This window comes from Argentina silus (genome assembly GCF_951799395.1).
Source record: "Argentina silus genome assembly, chromosome: 5".
NCBI lineage: Eukaryota > Metazoa > Chordata > Actinopteri > Argentiniformes > Argentinidae > Argentina > Argentina silus.
In genome coordinates, this window is record NC_139659.1 from 17,604,322 (window position 1) to 17,623,580 (window position 19,259).

At 42.4% G+C, this 19,259-nt stretch overlaps 1 protein-coding gene across 1 annotated transcript; it reads right to left on the reverse strand.

Annotated features, from left to right (window-relative positions):
- Window positions 1-846: 846 nt before the first annotated feature.
- On the reverse strand, window positions 847-17,313 carry edil3b (EGF-like repeats and discoidin I-like domains 3b; the record flags this gene model as incomplete). Its single annotated transcript, XM_083670771.1, has 9 exons — window positions 847-996; window positions 1,466-1,621; window positions 1,859-2,043; window positions 2,491-2,635; window positions 3,440-3,595; window positions 4,120-4,301; window positions 5,771-5,884; window positions 12,879-13,007; window positions 17,250-17,313. The coding sequence occupies 9 exons, from the start codon at window positions 17,311-17,313 to the stop codon at window positions 847-849; spliced, it is 1,281 nt and encodes a 426-aa protein (XP_083526897.1).
- Between the last annotated feature and the right edge of the window lie 1,946 nt (window positions 17,314-19,259).

Consider the following 19,259-nt stretch of genomic DNA (forward strand, 5'->3'; position numbering starts at 1 on the left):
TCCTTCTCATGCCCTGAACTGCACATTAACGTTGAAGTATGTAGAAAAAACATATTAAAAAAAATTGCGCTTTGCTGCCCTCTTTGGCCACAGTGAACATTTGAAAAAGTATGTATGTATGCTACGTTTTCTACTAGCGGCAAATACAGTATGTGCATATGTTTGTAAACCAAAGAAGTAAAATGAGTACATGTACTGTATATGAACACCAAACCAATGCCTTATTTCTTCTCAAAACTTTTATTCATACTTTTAGTTCCAACATCAATGTTTAATCACCTCTTTGAAAAACTTTTGCTAACTTTACCACCCAAACAGACCGCAACAAATTGTTACTTTTTTTTATCAGATACAGCATGTACTTCTATAATCAATTTACAATCAGTGCAGTATCAATAAATACCATATATTAGTGGTCATGTTATTCACACACTACGTATACAGTATACATCAGTCAGGAGAGAACAGTCCTAATTTAGTCATTGAATGTAAAATCTTAACCGTGTAACATTGTGGCACTGCCAACCACACCAAGATCAGTTTGTTCCTAAAGTACACATCAACAAATTCGAAAAAAAAAAGAAGAAAAAAAAAAAGAGCTTAACATCCATACTTAACATACCAATGAATAGATAACCCACTAACACACATATTATAAATACCTATTGTAAGCTAAGCCCCAAACATTTCAGTGCTTTACATTGTCTGTTATGACCAATGTCCACTACCTCATTCTCAGAGAGAGAGAGAGAGAAAAAGAGAAAAATAGACAGCAACAGAAAGGGAGCGAAAGAGAGACAGCAACAGAGCGAGGGAGAAAGAAAAGGGAGAGAGAGATAGTGTGGTTCAGTCTTCCTCTGTGCAGCCCAGCACCTCCATCCTGAGTGTGATGCGGCCGTACCAGGACCAGGGGATGAGCCGGAGGAAACGGCCATATATGGGCGGCTCTAAGGAATTCTTCCTGTGTGTCTCGTTGTCCAAGTTCCCCTGGAACACCTGTCACCCCACAACCACAGGGACAGTCACATACCTTGTCAGACCTGTCCTTGGACATTAAGTGCAATACAACTGAGTGCTCCAGTGTCACTACGTATACGTGTACATATAGAGATGACCTGGGTTAGGCATTTGTCACTAACTGCAGTTCTTGCTATGAGCATCTGTCCTTGAATGTGTCACTGGGCCGAGAAAGAGCTTTTTTATGCAAACAGGAAAACAATTGACACCTTACATAAACTGTCAATTAAAATAAATAAATAATAATAATATTAAATTATTATTATTAATAATAATAATATTAAATTATATATACATACAATAAGCATGGCCTTTTAACGTGATTTATGCTATATATATATATATATATATATATATATATATATAAACACACATTATTACCACCCATTGTTTTGTGATACGACTGTACATTATAGTGACCCAGTTTGACTGGTTGGTGTGTGTGTACCTTGTCAGTGTGTTGTGTCTCATCCTGGTAGATTGTCCACCTGATTCCATCGTTACTGTAGGCCAGCTTATAGGAGCCAACAAACTGGACCCGGCCAAAGTCCCTGGCTCCCTGGGTTATCACTCCTGTCATCTTAGTAGGAGCCAGCAGGTCTACCTGCAGAGAGAGAGAGGGAGGCCAAGAAAGAAACAGAAACAGAAACAGAAAAAGGTAGACCAAGTCAGAGAGAGAGAGAGAGAGAGAGAGAGCAAGAGAGAAGAAGAGGAGAGATTGTCAGTTGTTCAATTAGCTAAATACACCGTGTTACCTCATACAGAACAATTGGCAACAATTGTTAGTCCCTTCTTTTTCTCTTCCCTCTGTGCTCCCCACCCTCTCCTCCTCTCTCTGTACCTGTATCCACTGGTTCTGGTCGTTGCTAGCGGAGGTCCATGCGTTGACCTTGCCCTGACTGTCCAGTCTTGCCTGGGCTGGACCCCAGGACAGCAGGCCCATACCCAGGGTCCGGTACACAGAGGAGGAGGACATCTGGAAGTCCAGAACATCACCCGACTTCAGACCTATTGGCTCTGAACAGCCTGGGGAGGAAACAGAACCACAGTCAGCCACTGAGACAATAACCACAAAACAACCAGGAAACAGACAACCGCTATGAGAAGCAAAATATTGATTAACCAGGGTCTGATGTAGGGCTGCAACTATCAAATATTTTGTTAAACGAGTATTCTGTCGATTATTCTGACGATTAATCGAGTAATCGGATTGAAAAAAAACTTGGTAGGCTATAGCCTTTGCAGTTTAGAACCATTGATATACTGTATGTCTATGATTAGAAAATTGTCAAACATCTGTATAAAAACATACCAGCAAAAACAATAATAACAATATTCATAATAATACTTGTGGCAGACAATTCTAAATTAAAGGATTTTTTGAAATTGAATTATTCAAGTTATTTGATGAATGGTTTCAGGCCTAGTCTGATGTAGTCCATGTATTGGCCTACAGATGATGACGTCACTGACCAGTGACCTCACAGCCCATCAGCTCCATGCGCAGCGTGCAGTGGCTCCTGCAGACTTGTGGGTAAAGTCTCATGTACTGTGCTTCAATTGGTGGAGAGAAGGCGTTGGCCACAGGAGAACTGTTGTCACTGTTTCCATGGAAAATCTGCACAGACAAAAGGAGAGAACGGACACTCTGTGATTGTCTCTAACGCTGTTATCCTGTTTGGCCTCGCTGGGCATGACATCAAAACAAATGTCTATGATTATATTAGGAGAACAAAGCAACTTGTTACCAGTTCATTACCAGTTTAAGCAAGACACTATGGGCCCTATTAAATCAGAGTTATGTTATAAAGACACAATTCAACATACAGTATGTACAGATTGAATTTGATTATGGCTGTGAAGTACATTAGATTAATCAGACCGATTAATCAACTAACTCATTTTGGAAAAGAAATTATAAATATCAGCCCAAGCACAAGAAGTCAAGTTAAAATGAGTGACCAAGGAACCAAGGAAACTCCGGTAAAGCAATTAGCACCAATTTGTCTTCATCTATGGGAATGGGAATGGCAATATGCATTGATTTGGAGGCCATCATTTCATTGTTAACTTGAGTAAGTACCCTATTACTCCCCCACTCATTGTTAAAGGACCACTTCTGGGTTTGTTAATGAAAAATAAGGCGAACAATATCACATGTCCACATTTGCTTAATCAGTAAATTTGAGGAGATTAATCAACCCATTTGTTTAATCGATTGACAGCCCTAGTTTCACTTGAATATCAACACTGAATATCAACACTCCAGAAGCATTGCAATACAACATGTCTGTAAGTGTTTCAGTGCACGCACGCACACACACACACACACACACACACACACACACACACACACACACACACACACACACACACACACACACACACACACACACACACACACACACACACACACACTCACCATATCCTGTATTGTGCCCTTGACTTTCACTATTGTCCAAATCATTCCATCGTCGCTGTGGGCTACCTTATAGGACTTCACAAACTCTGAGCTGCCCATGCGCCGAGCACCCTGGGTAACCAGCCCTGTGACACGCATAGGACGCTGCAGGTTCACCTAGATGAACATTGAAGGGTCGAAACGGAGCACACAAACTGTTAACTTTGAAGGGTTTGTTCTGAATTATTATTATTTTTTTTATTTTTTTTAACCATATCTATGTATTCTACTTACCAGCAGAGTTGTCGTATTTTACTTCAAATAATAAAGGTATTAAAAATATAATAATCTTTGATGGACTCCCAGAGCTTGAAGTGTCATCTGGAGTTTATTCGGCTGCTTTTTGGACAGACTTGTAGCCCTGTAACTTTGGACAGACTTGTAACTTGTAGCCCTGTGTACTTGCAGTAGCATTGTGGCTCATGAAGAAAATGCTATCGGGTGAAGGAACTCCATATGAATAACAGCACAGACAGGTTCCATCGACAGCACTGCTAGTTAATAGAATACATAGATATGGTTCCAAAATCCTGAACCAACCCTTTAAACATACACTGTTGCCATCTTCTCATGTCTGTGTGTGTGTGTGTGTGTGTGTGTGTGTGTGTGTGTGTGTGTGTGTGTGTGTGTGTGTGTGTTACCTGTATCCAGGGCCAGCGGTCATTGTCGGCAGGGCTCCAGGCATTGACCATGCCCCTTTTGTGTAGGCGGGCGAGGTGAGGGTGCCAATGCTGGAGCCCAAAAACGGAGTGGTGGGTGGAGGAAGCAGACAGCTGCCCGTTAGTGATGATACCCCCCTCCATGCCCAGTGGTCCAGAGCACCCTGCAGGTGAAAGGTAGATAAGTAGACACACACACACACACACACACACACACACACACACACGCACACACGCACACACGCACACACGCACACACGCACACACACACACACACACACACACACACACACAATATAGAGTGGAAGACAGAGGAGAAGAGAAAGGGAGGAGAAAGAAACAGATTAGTGAACTACAAACAGACCGTACAGTACATCACTAACACAAAAGTTACTGCAAATGGTTGTCCTAAAAAATTCAGCCAGTACCAAAGAGACAGTGTGCCATGGTCTTTGAGACACTCTTAGTCCTGGTCGGGATAGTCTCAGGTTTGACGATAGTCTCATCGTCCAGTTGTGTCTCTGAACTATAGCTGTTGGTCGTCTTGTCCTGAGGGGCTTCAGGTAGCCAATCTTCTGTCATCAACAGCATCTCTTTACTTTCCTTCAGAAGGATGGAATCATTTTCTTCTTCTTTTCTTTCTTCCTCTGTTCCTCCGCTGATCAGTACAGCGTCTTCACTCTCACTGACTGATGTCTTGAATTTACATAACAGTTGATTCACAAAAACATTCACTTGGTTTTCACAGCTTTCGACGGGTGATTCCTCACAGCTCCCAGTGGGTGACTTCTCACAGCTTTCAACAGGTGAATCCTCACAACTCTCAGCGGACGATGAGCATGAATGGAGAGATAGATTGTCCGGGAGCTGTGTGTGTCCTAGGGATGGGCTGGGTTGCAGGTGGTTGTGTATGTCCTCTGTGGAGGCATCAGGTTCTAGGGGCTCATCTTGGTTGTTCGCAGCCCCAAACAGAGCCCCAAGATTGGCTCTGATGAAGGGCAAGGAGACCCTGCTACCACACCGTGAACGCATCGCTACCAGCTTTTCCCTCCACAGGGTAGAAGGTTTAAATAGCTCCCTAGCAAACAGAAGAAGAGCATATGACACCAATATCTTCCTAACTCAATTGTAAGTTAATTTGAGTTTCTTTTTCTCTACTTCATCATCATCCACCAATGACTTGCAAGTAAACAGTGTCACAAGTCTCTTTTTCTTTTTTTTTTTTTGTTCTCAGGGGGGAAAAAAAGCCTCTACCTATCCTGACCCGCAGAAAGCCATGACACAAACTGTCAGGAGTTGAATTGAATCAAGGGAACAACAAGAGAACAAGCTCCCCACAAGCCATTTCTGGCTTTTTACAGTAACATAGACACACATCATGATATTGACTTATGTATGATAGTTAATGTAGTATACATACCAGTGGAGGGATAAGATGACCTGGAGTGTGTGTGTGTGTGTGTGTGTGTGTGTGTGTGTGTGTGTGTGTGTGTGTGTGCGTGTGTGCGTGTGCATGTCTGTGCGTGTGTCAGTGGAGGCCAGTGGAGGCAGAAATCGGAGGAAACCGGCTCATTGTACCGCATGGAGTGGAATGAGGAATGGTGTCAAACACAACAGATGAAGAGTCACTCACTGTGCTGGCAGTTGCGGCCTGTGTATACATCTGGACACACACACGAGTAGTTGGCCTCCAGATCGGTACACACCCCTCCATTCCTACACGGCTGGCTCTCACATTCATTCACATCTATTACAAAAAACAAAGACAACAAAAATACTTCACCACACAGGTTAGTTCAATCTCTACAATTTCCTATTACAGCATTTGATTTTAATTTGGCATCTAGACAACTGTATTCATTAAGGTAATCCTCCATGTTTGTTTGAGTCTGTCAGTGAAAACAACATATTGTGCATCTAGACATGTTGGAGAGCCTTACAGACGAGAATGATGATGAGAAGCTGAAATTAGAGGACAACACAGAGGCCATCATCAAGAAAAGCCAACAGAGACTATACTTCCTACGAAATTCATTCTCACCATCCTGTCAATCTTCTCCTACATGGAAATCATTCTCTCCTTCTCATGTACCTGCTGGTTCACGTCACTCAGCATCAAGAACAAACAGTGACTGAACACCATCGTATCCACCTGCTCCAAAATGACCTAAAATGCTAACAGATCCTAACAGCATTAAAACAATTTGGAAAAAAGCTTACGCCATAATCAAGGACCACTCCCACATCCTCCACCCCTCCTTTGAACTGCTGCCTCTGGGTCGACGTTTCCGCTGCCCCCGGTGCCAGACTAGGGGGGTTACATTTGTGCCTGAGGCCATCAGGCTGATCAAAGCCCAGCACCCCTAATCTCCTCAAGCCTTGCTGGCAGTAGTGTCACCCTACCTCTCCACTCACACAAACACACACACACACACACACACAGACACACGCAAGCGCACACAGACACACGCAAACGCGCACACACACAGACACACAGACACACACACATCAGACTGACTGTGGCACTGTGATGGGTTGCAGTCAGGCCCAAGACTATGGTCAAGGTCACACACTTACTCACATACACATGGATCTGACACTTGAATCTGCACTGCACTTTCTTATGGACATGAATTACTGTATATTTGTTTGCCATCAATTTAGTGTGTGTAAATGTCATTGTGATACATTGTACAGCACATTGAATGTTGTGGTATGCTGTTATGTTGTTGTTGTTGTTGTTGACGACCCTATGTGCCCAAAATAATTGCCCCTCGGGAGTGAATAAAGTTGTTTTAAAATGTCATTGAATTGAATTGAATATTTGTCCTGTTTGGTCAGTGTCCTCACTGGGCGACATGAAGTCTCTATGGAGAGCAGTCGAGGCTGGTCCATTGAAGAAGAGGAGGATGGTTCTCCCTTGAGTTTTAGTCAAATCAAATAACATACAAAAATGGAGGCTATTGCTCTGACAGCTAGCTTAACATAGTCATGCTGTATAAACCCAACAGAGATGTGCATACAGAGATGAAACTCACAGCTGCTTAAACGTGATTGCTGTGTTCTCAGGTGTAAGTTTAACTTTTTCAATTGCAATGTACTGGAGAAGTCACCTCCCTTTACAATAGGGGTTGGTGAAATTGTGTATTATCTTAAACCATGTAAATTGATGGTTTAGGGAGATATTATAAAATATAAACCACTTCATTTTGATACACACAATACCATATTTGAGAATGTTCATTGTATAATCATTAATATTAAAAATCACCATTATGTATAACTGGCGGGATTTTATCTGTGAATGTTATTTTCAAATGATTCAATTAATCTATTAAACCATATAAGCCATACAAGTCATATAAGGTGATGCTTTGTGTCTATATAGCCTATTTGGGGTTCACGATAAAAAAGAATACCATTGACAGAATAGAACTGTAATTTGTGAAACTCAGTCATAATTGGTAATTGGAATCAGGTGTGTTTAATGTTGGACTATAATAATCAAGTCGCCAAGATCAGATTACTATCTCTGGAAAATTATAAACGACCGTGCCCCTATACGGTCTATAATAACCTACCATATATACACTCACTGAACACTTTATTAGGAACACTATACTAATACTGGGTCTCCCTTTGCTCTCAAAACAGCCTCAATTCTTCTTAGCATTGATTCCATAATATGTTGGAAACATTCCTTTGAGATTCCAGTCCATGATGACATGATGATATACCATCGAAATGCAGATTTTTCTCAGATGCACTTTCAAGCTGTAAATCTCCCGTTCTACCACATCCCAAATGTGTTCTATTGGATTCAGATCGGGTGACCGGGAAGGCCACTGAAGAACACTGAACTCATTGTCATGTTCATGAAACCAGTTTGAGACGACTTTTGCTTTGTGACATGGTGCATTATCATGCTGGAAGTAGCATTAGAAGATGGGTAAATTGTGGCCATGAAGGGATGCACATGGTCAGCAACAATACTCAAATAGACTGTGGCATTCAAACGATGATTGATTGATATTAACGGACCCAAAGTGTGCCAAGAAAACATTCCCCACACCATTACATCACCTCCACTATGAGAAGGTGTACAGGTGTTCCTAAAAAGTGTTCGGTGAGTGTATACCAGGATTTCTGTAGAGACTGCACTGAGAAAATGTAAATTGTATAGTTTATTGAGTGCCTTTCGCCGGTTTATGGTTGCCTACCCTGACCATCTAACCATATTTCAAGATGGGACAAGTTGTTGCTAAATAGGTAAAGAGAGTATCATGAGATTTTATGCTGCGAGACAATAACCATTATCTGTGCCGTATATAAGTCTGACACCGTATCCTACCTACTTACCCGCGGCGCGCGCGAGCGACGAGTTGAAAAAACAGGTCTCTCCCACTATAATCAGTTTGTGCGTCCTAATCAGCCGCGTCCGTCAAAAGGCTCTCCGTGCGTCGAGGCTTTCAAGCGCGTTAATGGACGCCGTCTTTATTTCAGAGGCGCCGCCGCTAAGTTCCTTCCACTGTGGTGTTGTCTTGCTGTGTCATCTGAGGGTATTATCAGGTCAGCCTCTGTAGCTAGCAACACATTGACGCATGCGACGGTATATTCGAATGCCTGTGAGTTAGGGGGAAATTGATAAAATGATTCAATTAGAAACAAGCCTGTGTGCCACCTGTCAAGTCTTTAAAAACAAGCGTACAGTAAACATGTTTTTCTCCCAGGAATTATGTAGCGCCCCTCTATAAAAGGAGAGTGATGTAGGAGAAAAGCCTGTGAATGAAGCAAGACGTTTATTCATAAACTTTTACCTTTGGTGAATTTAGTTTTACATTGTCATGCTTGGTGTAAGAGCTATTGAACAGTGAAATCCGAAACCATCTAAAAACAATAGAGAAAGGGTGTTGATTTTTCTCCATTCTCCCCTGACTCACAATGTTCATAGACATGTCACACTGGGTTTAAGAGCTATTGAAGAGAGAAAACCGAATATCCAATATAAAACTAACTTTACCAAAGTTAAACTTTTTACTCTATTTTACAGTGCTGTGTCCCCGTTGCGCACAGGGAGGGCTTTTCTCTTGGTGCTATCACTTTCTGTGACCAAAGAGAAACATTATTTGGGCGTTATTATGCTACTATCTACTAACTCTATTGATATAGAACGCCTTTACTTCAAGCACAAATTTCTCCAAAAGGCAAGGCAAATTATTTGGTGACAAATGCGACTGGCTATAAACCTAGCTTACGCAACTTCAAGGCCAAGTTTCTGTGTTAAATTATGCTGCATGACAGACTTCACTCACAAAATATTATTCACATTCGTTAGGTTTACTGCATTAGGCTACACGACTACAGCTGCATTCGTAGCCAGACTGAAAAGTTACCGGAAAGTGTAGTGCTCCTTTGATTACTTATCAGTCTTGCATCTTACAGCTTTGCATTGATTTCTCAAAATATGATTCTCAATAGATAAGGCTATAGGCCTATTGCATTCGGCTACACTGCTAGCTCTCCACATTGCACTTATGACGTTAAGGATGAATCGGCGTCACCTCGAAACTCCTAAACAATCTCTATGGCACGACGCATCTTTCACCATAGTTTTGTCAAAATTGGGCCAGTCAGTGTAATTTTGTAAATGCCCCATCGGTATGGCAAGATCCATCATTCACCCAAGTTTCATCAAAATTGGCCCAGTGGTGTCGGAGAAAAAGCATTTGACATACAAACGGATACCGAATCATAGTCCCCTCCCTGATTTCATCGGAGGACAATAACATGGTCAAGAAGTGAATTACCCATTTAGGCTCATTAGCCTATCTATTTTAAGAAGCAATTTGAGCGGACGTCCAATGTCTTTGTGCTGCTGTTTTGTTAATTTATGTCTTGTCTCTGAGTATACTTATTTTCTAAGCCCCTTGTGGGTTTAAAAAACTCAATTGCTTTGTTTTGCCTTGTGTCATACTTTAATGTTCTTTATTCCTTGCGCAATAAATAAAATCATTTTGCATCATGTATTACACTGATTTTATCACAGCCTAGTAAGACATACTGTGGAATAAGCACAGGGTAGTTTAATTGATTTTACTGATAGAATAAATGTAAGTTATACATTACAATTAAAATAACACTTAATGCATGTTGATTGTGTGGAAGAGGAAGTCAACCAGTGAAACAGAAAAATTATGTATTCCATGCATGCAAATAATTTCTTGAGGGCTTGGTAGGCTATACGCATTTTAGACTTGCAGTCAATAGTGACTAGATGCTAATCACGACGGATTTCCTGCGTATCAGTTAAACGCCTGATTGATTTGACAGAACAATGATGGTTAACTACCTTACAGGTGTAACATAAACTAGGCAAATCAATTTTTGGGGGGAACACGCTCAAAGCACGGCTCAACTAAAAATGCTAGATGACAGCAATAACCCTAAAAACGTCTGTACAAAAACTGTAAATCTGCTCGATTCTGCTGCACAAAAAGTCAAACAGCTCACACACACAATCTGTTCAAATAAAAGTAATCTCAACAGTGGTCCCAAATGGTTGAACATGGTAACTGCAGGTTAAATGGGAATAGAGGAAACAGGATTTTGAGAGTCTTCTAGCTGCTTCGTTAAACCTCATTCATTGTTTAACTTGCAATTTTACTGTAAAATGAGGAGTTTCCAAGGATGGTCCTCAGACCAAATACTGTATGGCAACCTCACGTCCTGATCATCCAATCAAAATCATAGGATAACTAGTTCATTGACTTCACTGACTGACTGTGCATGTAGTTCTTACTGGTACAACATTCTGGAGAGATTAACTTTACAAATGTATTTAGTAAGTCCGATTTTAAGCCATGTCAAATGATCTAATTACTGTATGTAGAGTCAATCACAACCACATTTGCAGTGTTTGTCTTCACAGTAAAATCACTTCCTTCCCTGAGTGGAAGAGTTGAGCTCATCCATACATGATCCTACACATTCCATAGATTGTCCCCTTAATTGTGCCATTCCCCATAATATTTTGCTCTAAACATTTTTAATAATTGTTTAATAAACATTTTAGGCTAAAATAATTTGTCTTAGACAATATTTGAAACAAGCTTTGCCATCTATGTGCGGTCTGCACCTATCTATTGAGTCTCCCATCCTCTTAAATTTTTCAAGCCACCAGCCTCCACTAATGGAGAGAATGTTAACCACCATTAATAGTCTGACATTAAGACCAAAGGCCAGCTCCAGGAAAAACTTATTAGATTAGCTCGAGTGTATTCATCGCCCATGGGGGAAACTGGAATAACCACCCTACACATAAAGTAATATGTCATAGATTACTTTTTCAAGTAACAATCCCAACACTGATCCTTATAATCAACATAATTATAGATCATCTGAATCCACCCTTCCCCCAAAAGAGTGAGAGCTCACTATGTAAAACCATAGAGAGCTAGTACCAATGGTAATACCACATGACCCTCATCATTCTTTAGGATACATCATGTAGTCTGTCATTGAAGAACGTGATGGCTGCTGCCACAAAAGACTCCTCCTTGTCAAAGTGCCTTATATGGTAAGGGGGCCTAATTCCCCTCCCCCTGTCCACCAATACTGTATGATAGAGAGGAATCTATTCTGCTCAATACTGCTGGCTACTGGGACTGGACTGGGTATGGGACTATCGTAGAGTAGATGTGCTCATGGGGAGGCTGGTGGAGGGAGAAATCGGAGGACGGTTTATTGTAATTCATGGAATAGAATGAGGAATGGTATTAAACACGTGTGTTTGATACCATTCGTGATTCCATTCCATGCATTACAATGAGCCTGTCTTACCATTTCTACCTCCACCAGCCTCTACTGACGACCTCCTGTCGTAGTGTAGAACAGATGGTTTCTAGGAAACGTTTATATTGCCCTGTCTGTCCTGGCCTTGTCTTTGTTTAATTCCATGGTCTATTCTTAAGAGGATAACATTTATTTTTCGACCCGAAACCATCGTATTGCGCTGTGTGTGTGTGTGTGTGTGTGTGTGTGTGTGTGTGTGTGTGTGTGTGTGTGTGTGTGTGTATTGTTGCATGCTCATATTCACGGCGTGTGCTGTCATAATTCATCATGTCCATGGTACCATGACATCATCAGAGAGAACCCTACTGAGTGACCTCATTAAGTGGCCAGATTCAGACCCCCTCCCCAATGTCCCCATGACCTGGGGCCACAACACCCCCTGAGCCGTTAGACATTCTGTCCCCCCCGGGCGTGTGTGTGTATGTGTGTGTGTGAGCTGTCATAACTCATATCACCAAGGATTACAGAGAGTGTGTGTGTGTGTGTGTGTGTGTGCGTGAGAGTGTGTGTGTGTTTGTTCACCGTGTGTGTTTGTTTGGTGCTGTCATAACTCATAATCGCTCCCCTTGGGTTAGGGCTGTAGGCAATAGACTAGGGGTCTTGAAGCCGCAGGGGGCAGGGGATTGTCCCTATTATTACAAACATACCGTATGTATGATGGACATGGGGGGGGGGGGGCTGTGGAGACAAAGCATATCCAGGTCATTGACGTTTAATGACAAGCAGGCCTATATTCTTTGGTAGGATTTGATATACTCTACTTTATCTTTCCTCTCATAATTCCAGTGTGATCAGGTTCACACCATAGTCACAATCTAGAAAAGCAAAGTTTAAAGGGTTAAAAAAAAAAAATTGAAACATTTGCAAGTATTGTTATCTGAAAGACTCACTGTGTTGGCAGTGGACTCCAGCGTAGCCAGGGGAGCAGTGACACAGGTACCCCGTGAACGCATCCCCTCTGTGGGTGTCAGTGCTCTCACACACTCCCTCATGGTGGCACGGGTTAGGCTGGCACGGTCCTTACACACATAACATGAAAGATGAGGTGACTGGCCTTCCTCCAAACCACCTAGAAAGAGAGCTTTTAAAGGGCTCAAGTGCTGAAATAGTGTCAGTTCAATCAAACAAGGCTGAAGTAAACTCTTGATGACAAAGCATGGAAGGACCCAGCTTTAGCACAACCAGCTTTAGCACAACCAGCTTTAGCACAACTTTAGCATTTGAGTCTGTCAGTCGATCAAATGGCAAGTGTACTTACAGATGAGGTTACCCAACCTGCTGTATCAACCCAGGGACTACAGATGAGGTTAACCAACCTGCTGTATCAACCCAGGGACTACAGATGAGGTTACCCAACCTCCTGTATCAACCCAGGGACTACAGATGAGGTTACCCAACCTGCTGTATCAACCCAGGGACTACAGATGAGGTTACCCAACCTGCTGTATCAACCCAGGGACTACAGATGAGGTTACCCAACCTCCTGTATCAACCCAGGGACTACAGATGAGGTTACCCAACCTCCTGTATCAACCCAGGGACTACAGATGAGGTTACCCAACCTGCTGTATCAACCCAGGGACTACAGATGAGGTTAACCAACCTGCTGTATCAACCCAGGGACTACAGATGAGGTTACCCAACCTCCTGTATCAACCCAGGGACTACAGATGAGGTTACACAACCTCCTGTATCAACCCAGGGACTACAGATGAGGTTACCCAACCTGCTGTATCAACCCAGGGACTACAGATGAGGTTACACAACCTCCTGTATCAACCCAGGGACTACAGATGAAAATCTAGCCATAAAAGCTATGTGGTTAAATCTGGTGCAATGACATGTTGTCCATCGTCCCTTTTTAAAAAAAAACACAACCAACATTTAAACTACATCTTTAACTGTCCGCTGCTCTAGGCACATGATGTGAAAAGGAATATATAGGGCAGTGTATTATTAGGCCCATCTATTATCACCCTGTCCACCCCTATGGGAGTCTGTCTATCAGGTTAGCACGCTGCGCAGTGTCAGGGTGATAATTAAAGCACACAGAATAACGCAGAACAGTTAATGTATCTTTATGTAAAATCTCCAGAGAATTAAAAAAGGAAGTGTTGCCCAGACAGTTCATGGAGGAAGGGGTGTCCTTGCCAGCGTATATGCATGCAAACCTAAATAAGAAGAAGAACAATACAAGTCTTCTGCTTCAGTGGGCGTTAAACAGCTTAACTACAACTGGGTCATTTTATAACCAGCAATTAGCTTTTTCTCTCCCTTCAACACAGAATAACGACTTTTCCCTCATCCTAACTTGAGATTAGTGCGCGTAATTCTGACAATGGCATAATTCTTGCATTGAATGGGAAATTTGACGATTCGACTTAAGCGCGTGGTACTCGGTTGGGATTCCACCCACCAGCTTTAATTTATCCATCAGGCTAATACAGGCCTATGAGGGATTATCTAAAACAACACAAACACACCAGGAAACACGCCAGTGGAGGCTGGTGGAGGTAGAAATTGGAGGATGAGCTCATTGTAAGGCATGGAATAGAATGAGGAATCGTGTGTGTTGATACCATTTGTCATTCCATTCCATGCATTACAATGAGCCTGTCCTCCGATTTCTACCTCCACCAGCCTCTGACACACACACACACACACACACACACACATACACACACACAGTCAATATGCTGTATATTTTGACACATTTATTTTATTTTAGCTGTTTACCAAAACATATTCAAGTTACAGTTATGTATAAATATGGGCTTAAAGTGCAGACTCTCAGTTTTAATTTGAGGGTATTCACATCCAAATTGTAGGAAGGGTTTAGGAATTACAGCTCTTTTATATTCAAGGGACCAAAAGTAATTGGACAATTTACTCAAAAGCTGTTTCATCATATTCACTTGTTATTTCTTTATCAATTAAGGAAGTCTGAGTTGATTCCAAGTGTGGCATTTGCATTTGGAAGCTGTTGCTGTGAACGCACAACATGCGGTCAAAGGAGCTCTCAATGCAAGTGAAACAGGCCATCCTTAGGCTGCAAAAACAAAACAAATCCATCAGAGACACAGCGGCAACAGGAGTGACAGAATCAACAGTTTGGTACATTCTGAGGAAAAAATAACGCACTGGTGAGCTCGGCAACACAAAAAGGCCTGGACGTCCACGGAAGACAACAGTGGTGGTTGATCGCAGGATCCTTCACATGGTAAAGAAAAACCCTTTCACAACATCCACAGGAGGTAGGCAAGTCTACCATAAAGAGAAGACTTCACAAGAGCAAATACAGAGGGTTCACCACAAGGTGCAAACCATTCATAAGCCTCAAGAATAGAAAAGCCAGATTAGACTTTGCCAAAAAACATCTAAAAAAGCCAGCCCAGTTCTGGAACAGCATTCTTTGGACAGATGAAACTAAGATCAACCTGTACCAGAATGAAGGGAAGAAAAAAGTATGGAGAAGGCTTGGAACTGCTCATGATCCGAAGCATACCACATCATTTATAAAACACAGTGGAGGCAGTGTGATGGCATGGGCATGCATGGCTTCCAATGGCACTGGGTCACTAGTGTTTATTGATGATGTGACAGAAGACAGAAGCAGCCGAATTAATTCTGAAGTGTTTAGGGATATACTGTCTGCTCAGATTCAGGCAAATTCAGCAAAGTTGATTGGATGGCGCTTCACAGTACAGTTGGACAATGACCCAAAACATACTGCGAAAGCAACCCAGGAGTTTTTTAAGGCAAAGAAGTGGAATATTTTGCAGTGGCCGAGTCAATCACCTGATCTCAACCCGATCGAGCATGCAGTTCACTTGCTGAAGACAAAACCAAAGGCAGAAAGACCCACGAACAAACAACAACTGAAGATAGCTGCAGTAAAGGCCTGGCAAAGCATCACAAAGGACCCAGCATTTGGTGATGTCCATGGGTTCCAGACTTCTGGCAGTCATTGCCTGCAAAGGATTCTCGACAAAGTATTAATGAATTTATTTATGATTATGTTAATTTGACCAATTACATTTGAGCCCCTGAAAATGGGGGACTGTGTATAAAAATGGTTGCAATTCCTTAAACGTTTCATACGATATTTTTGTTCAACCCCTTAAATTAAAGCTGAAAGTCTGCACTTCAATTGCATCTCGATTGTCAAATCCATTGTGGTGGCGTACAGAGCCAAAATTATGAAAATTGTGTCACTGTCCAAATATTTCCAGACCTAACTGTATACACACACACAGCTACCAAGGCTTTGCAGCAGATTAAAGGTCATCTTATCCCTATCAAGGAGACTGAGGCTCTGTTCCAGTGTTTTTAGAAAGCCTCCTTCCTTCCTTCCTCACTTATCTCACATGATAGGATAAGTCAACGTGGATTCCAACACCATTGCACAGTACACAATCTTTCCAGGTCAGAAATTATGCCAAGGAATGAGAGAAGGATGAAACTATGTAAACAATTTAAACAGGGCCTATTACTTACCTACTGGTGTCGGATCCTCCCAGTCTGATGCTGTTAGAGAGAGAGAGAGAGAGAGAGAGAGAGAGAGAGAGAGAGAGAGAGAGAGAGAGAGAGCGAGAGAGAGAGCGAGAGGGAGAGGGAGAGGGAGAGGGAGAGGGAGAGGGAGAGAGAGAGAGAGAGAGAGAGAGAAAACACTGTCCATCAATCTGGTTCCAAAAAGTGTCTCTTACAAACAGGTTCAAAAGGATCAATAAGAAAATTCCAGGTCAAATTAGGGTTGAATGAATAGGCTACACTCACATGAATGTGCTTCCTCTGCCTCTGTCTGGGGAGTGAAACATTCGTCCTCACTCTCACACAATACAGGTTCACACTCATCCCCTGAGAGAAAGAGGGTGTGGGTGTGGGGGGGGGGGGGGGGGGTGATGAGAAGATGATGAACTCATAAGCGGAGGAGTAATTTATTTCATAGAGAGAGAGCAACAAAATAATCATCAAAAAACAGAGCCCATCATCATGAGGCTGTGCTGTCATACAGAACAAGAACTGTTGGCATTATAATCTAATTGGATGCTCGCGCACCAAGTACAGTACAAAAGACTACAGTACAAAGACCTAAATATTTTAGCCCATTGTCCCTCGCATCCTTGCACATTCACCTCACTGCACTCAATGCACCAGTGTAGGTAAAATTATGTTTGTTTACATTTGCGAAGTCAGTGTCCTCACTCAGGCAGCCTGAGTCGGTGTCGTCATGAACTCTGTTTATAAACACACGCACTCACCGTTCACTTGCGGAGGGGCGGTCGCGTCGATGCACAGCAACGCAAGAAAAAATAACGGAAGCATCTTTTGGAAGTTGCCGCTGATGGTATCTTAAAATCTAAGCAAAGGACAGACAATTAAAACTCCCCTCCCTTCTCCCGTCCACGACGCAGATACCACTGTGGTGGTGATGTAGTCCACATAGGGTGTCTGTCAGTTCACTCAGAGCAGCGTTGGTTGCGCAGACAGAAATGATGCTGCCGCGTCCCTTCGCTGCAGAGAGGGTGCGGATTAATAACGCGCAGTTCATCTCCTCGGCTTCTTAATCGGGCAGTAGACCTATAATTAATGGATATATTTATGAATGTACAATTGACTGAAAAAAAAACACTTTTCACAAGACATATTATCATAATGCAGTGCATTACAATACTCTAACATAGGCTGTATGCCCTTTGGGATTTCATTTGCAGCAAATTGTTACAACATAATTTCTGTGTAATGTCACCATCATCATGGTGTTGGCATTAAAGCCTGCCAAGGTATCATAGAATTCTGAACTTTCATTGGCAATGGCAGCAATCTCATTAAACTAAGACTACCCACGGTTCTGCACTGACTACTGGCTTAGTCCAGTTCTATGATGATGAGGTGAGATATCTCCCTCATGTCTGGGGTGCATAGTGCCTAATGTGGGAGGTTCGCTGCATGTGCATCTGTGGGACCCATGGCCTATGCTCATCTCTTGACTGAAGAAAGAAGTGGCTTTAATGTTCTGTTTAATAGCTTACTCAGAGCAGTTTGAGACACAGAGAGAGTGATGTGTGTGTTATAGGTGTGACTGACACATGGGCACAAAGAGAGCAGTGAGTCTGTTGGAGGAATAGGGTAGCAGTTTGAGCAGGGGGGCATGTGTGTGTGTGTGTGTGTGTGTGTGTGTGTGTGTGTGTGTGTGTGTGTGTGTGTGTGTGTGTGTGTGTGTGTGGTGTTGTGTTGTGTGCGTGCCCTCAGGCCATGATTAAAGCTCTAGGAGACTGTTTGAATTGGCTGTGTATGGTCCAGTCATGAATGGGAACATTGGTGCCAGAGAGAGAGAGAGAGAGAGAGAGAGAGAGAAAGAGAGAGAGGGAGGGTGGGGTGTTCGGGAAGGGAGGGAATAGTTCTGAAATGCAGTTACCCCCATGAAATTACCCCTAATACAGTATGAATACTCTCATTTTTTTTCTCCCATTATCAAAAGGATGATATGACCGTGTATGAACTCGTCCAGATCTTTCCCTGCCCAAGATAACAACAGCTATCTCAGATGTATATCAGGCCTCCTGCGAGTGCTACAGTGATTGTGGCGCTATCTGCTGGACATCGAGCGAACTGACTTTCATCTGGCAGGTTTGACTTGGCTTGCATTAGAACAGCTGAAACTACAGTATAAGCTCTCAACACGAGAGTATGTAGTACATGACCTAGGATGTTTCAGTACAGTACGTATCACCCTAACTCTCAGATACTGTACAGAATAGGATTAAAGAACAGAGAAAATATCCAAGCCTTTCATTTCAAATATCTAGAAAATATCAAAATATCAAATGACTGTGATAAGATCTAGATAGGAAGGTGGAGGCCTAGTTGTGGAACATGGGTCTAGCTGAGAGGTAGACAGTGCAGAGAGGTGTGGACAGGCTTCTGAAGAAAAAGGAAATGACACCAACAAACAAACCACACAGACATCTAGAAGTAAGAGAGCCTGTATATTTACTGAGTTTTTCTGCAAAATACAAATACCAGATTTCCCAGCACTGGAAAATTACATTTGATTTCAGATAGCTGAGACAGAGGCGCGCTTCCGGCAAGGAACATTTTGTTTTCAAGTGGCGACAAAGGCCAGCTTATGCCGCTTGGAGCCTCTCAATGTCAAAACATTTACCTCAAATGTCCCCGTTTCTGGTTTCAAAATACCCACTAAATGCACTTGATGTGTGTTATAGTGTTTTCAAGTTAAAGGGGTAGAGAAACAACTCCAACATGGGACC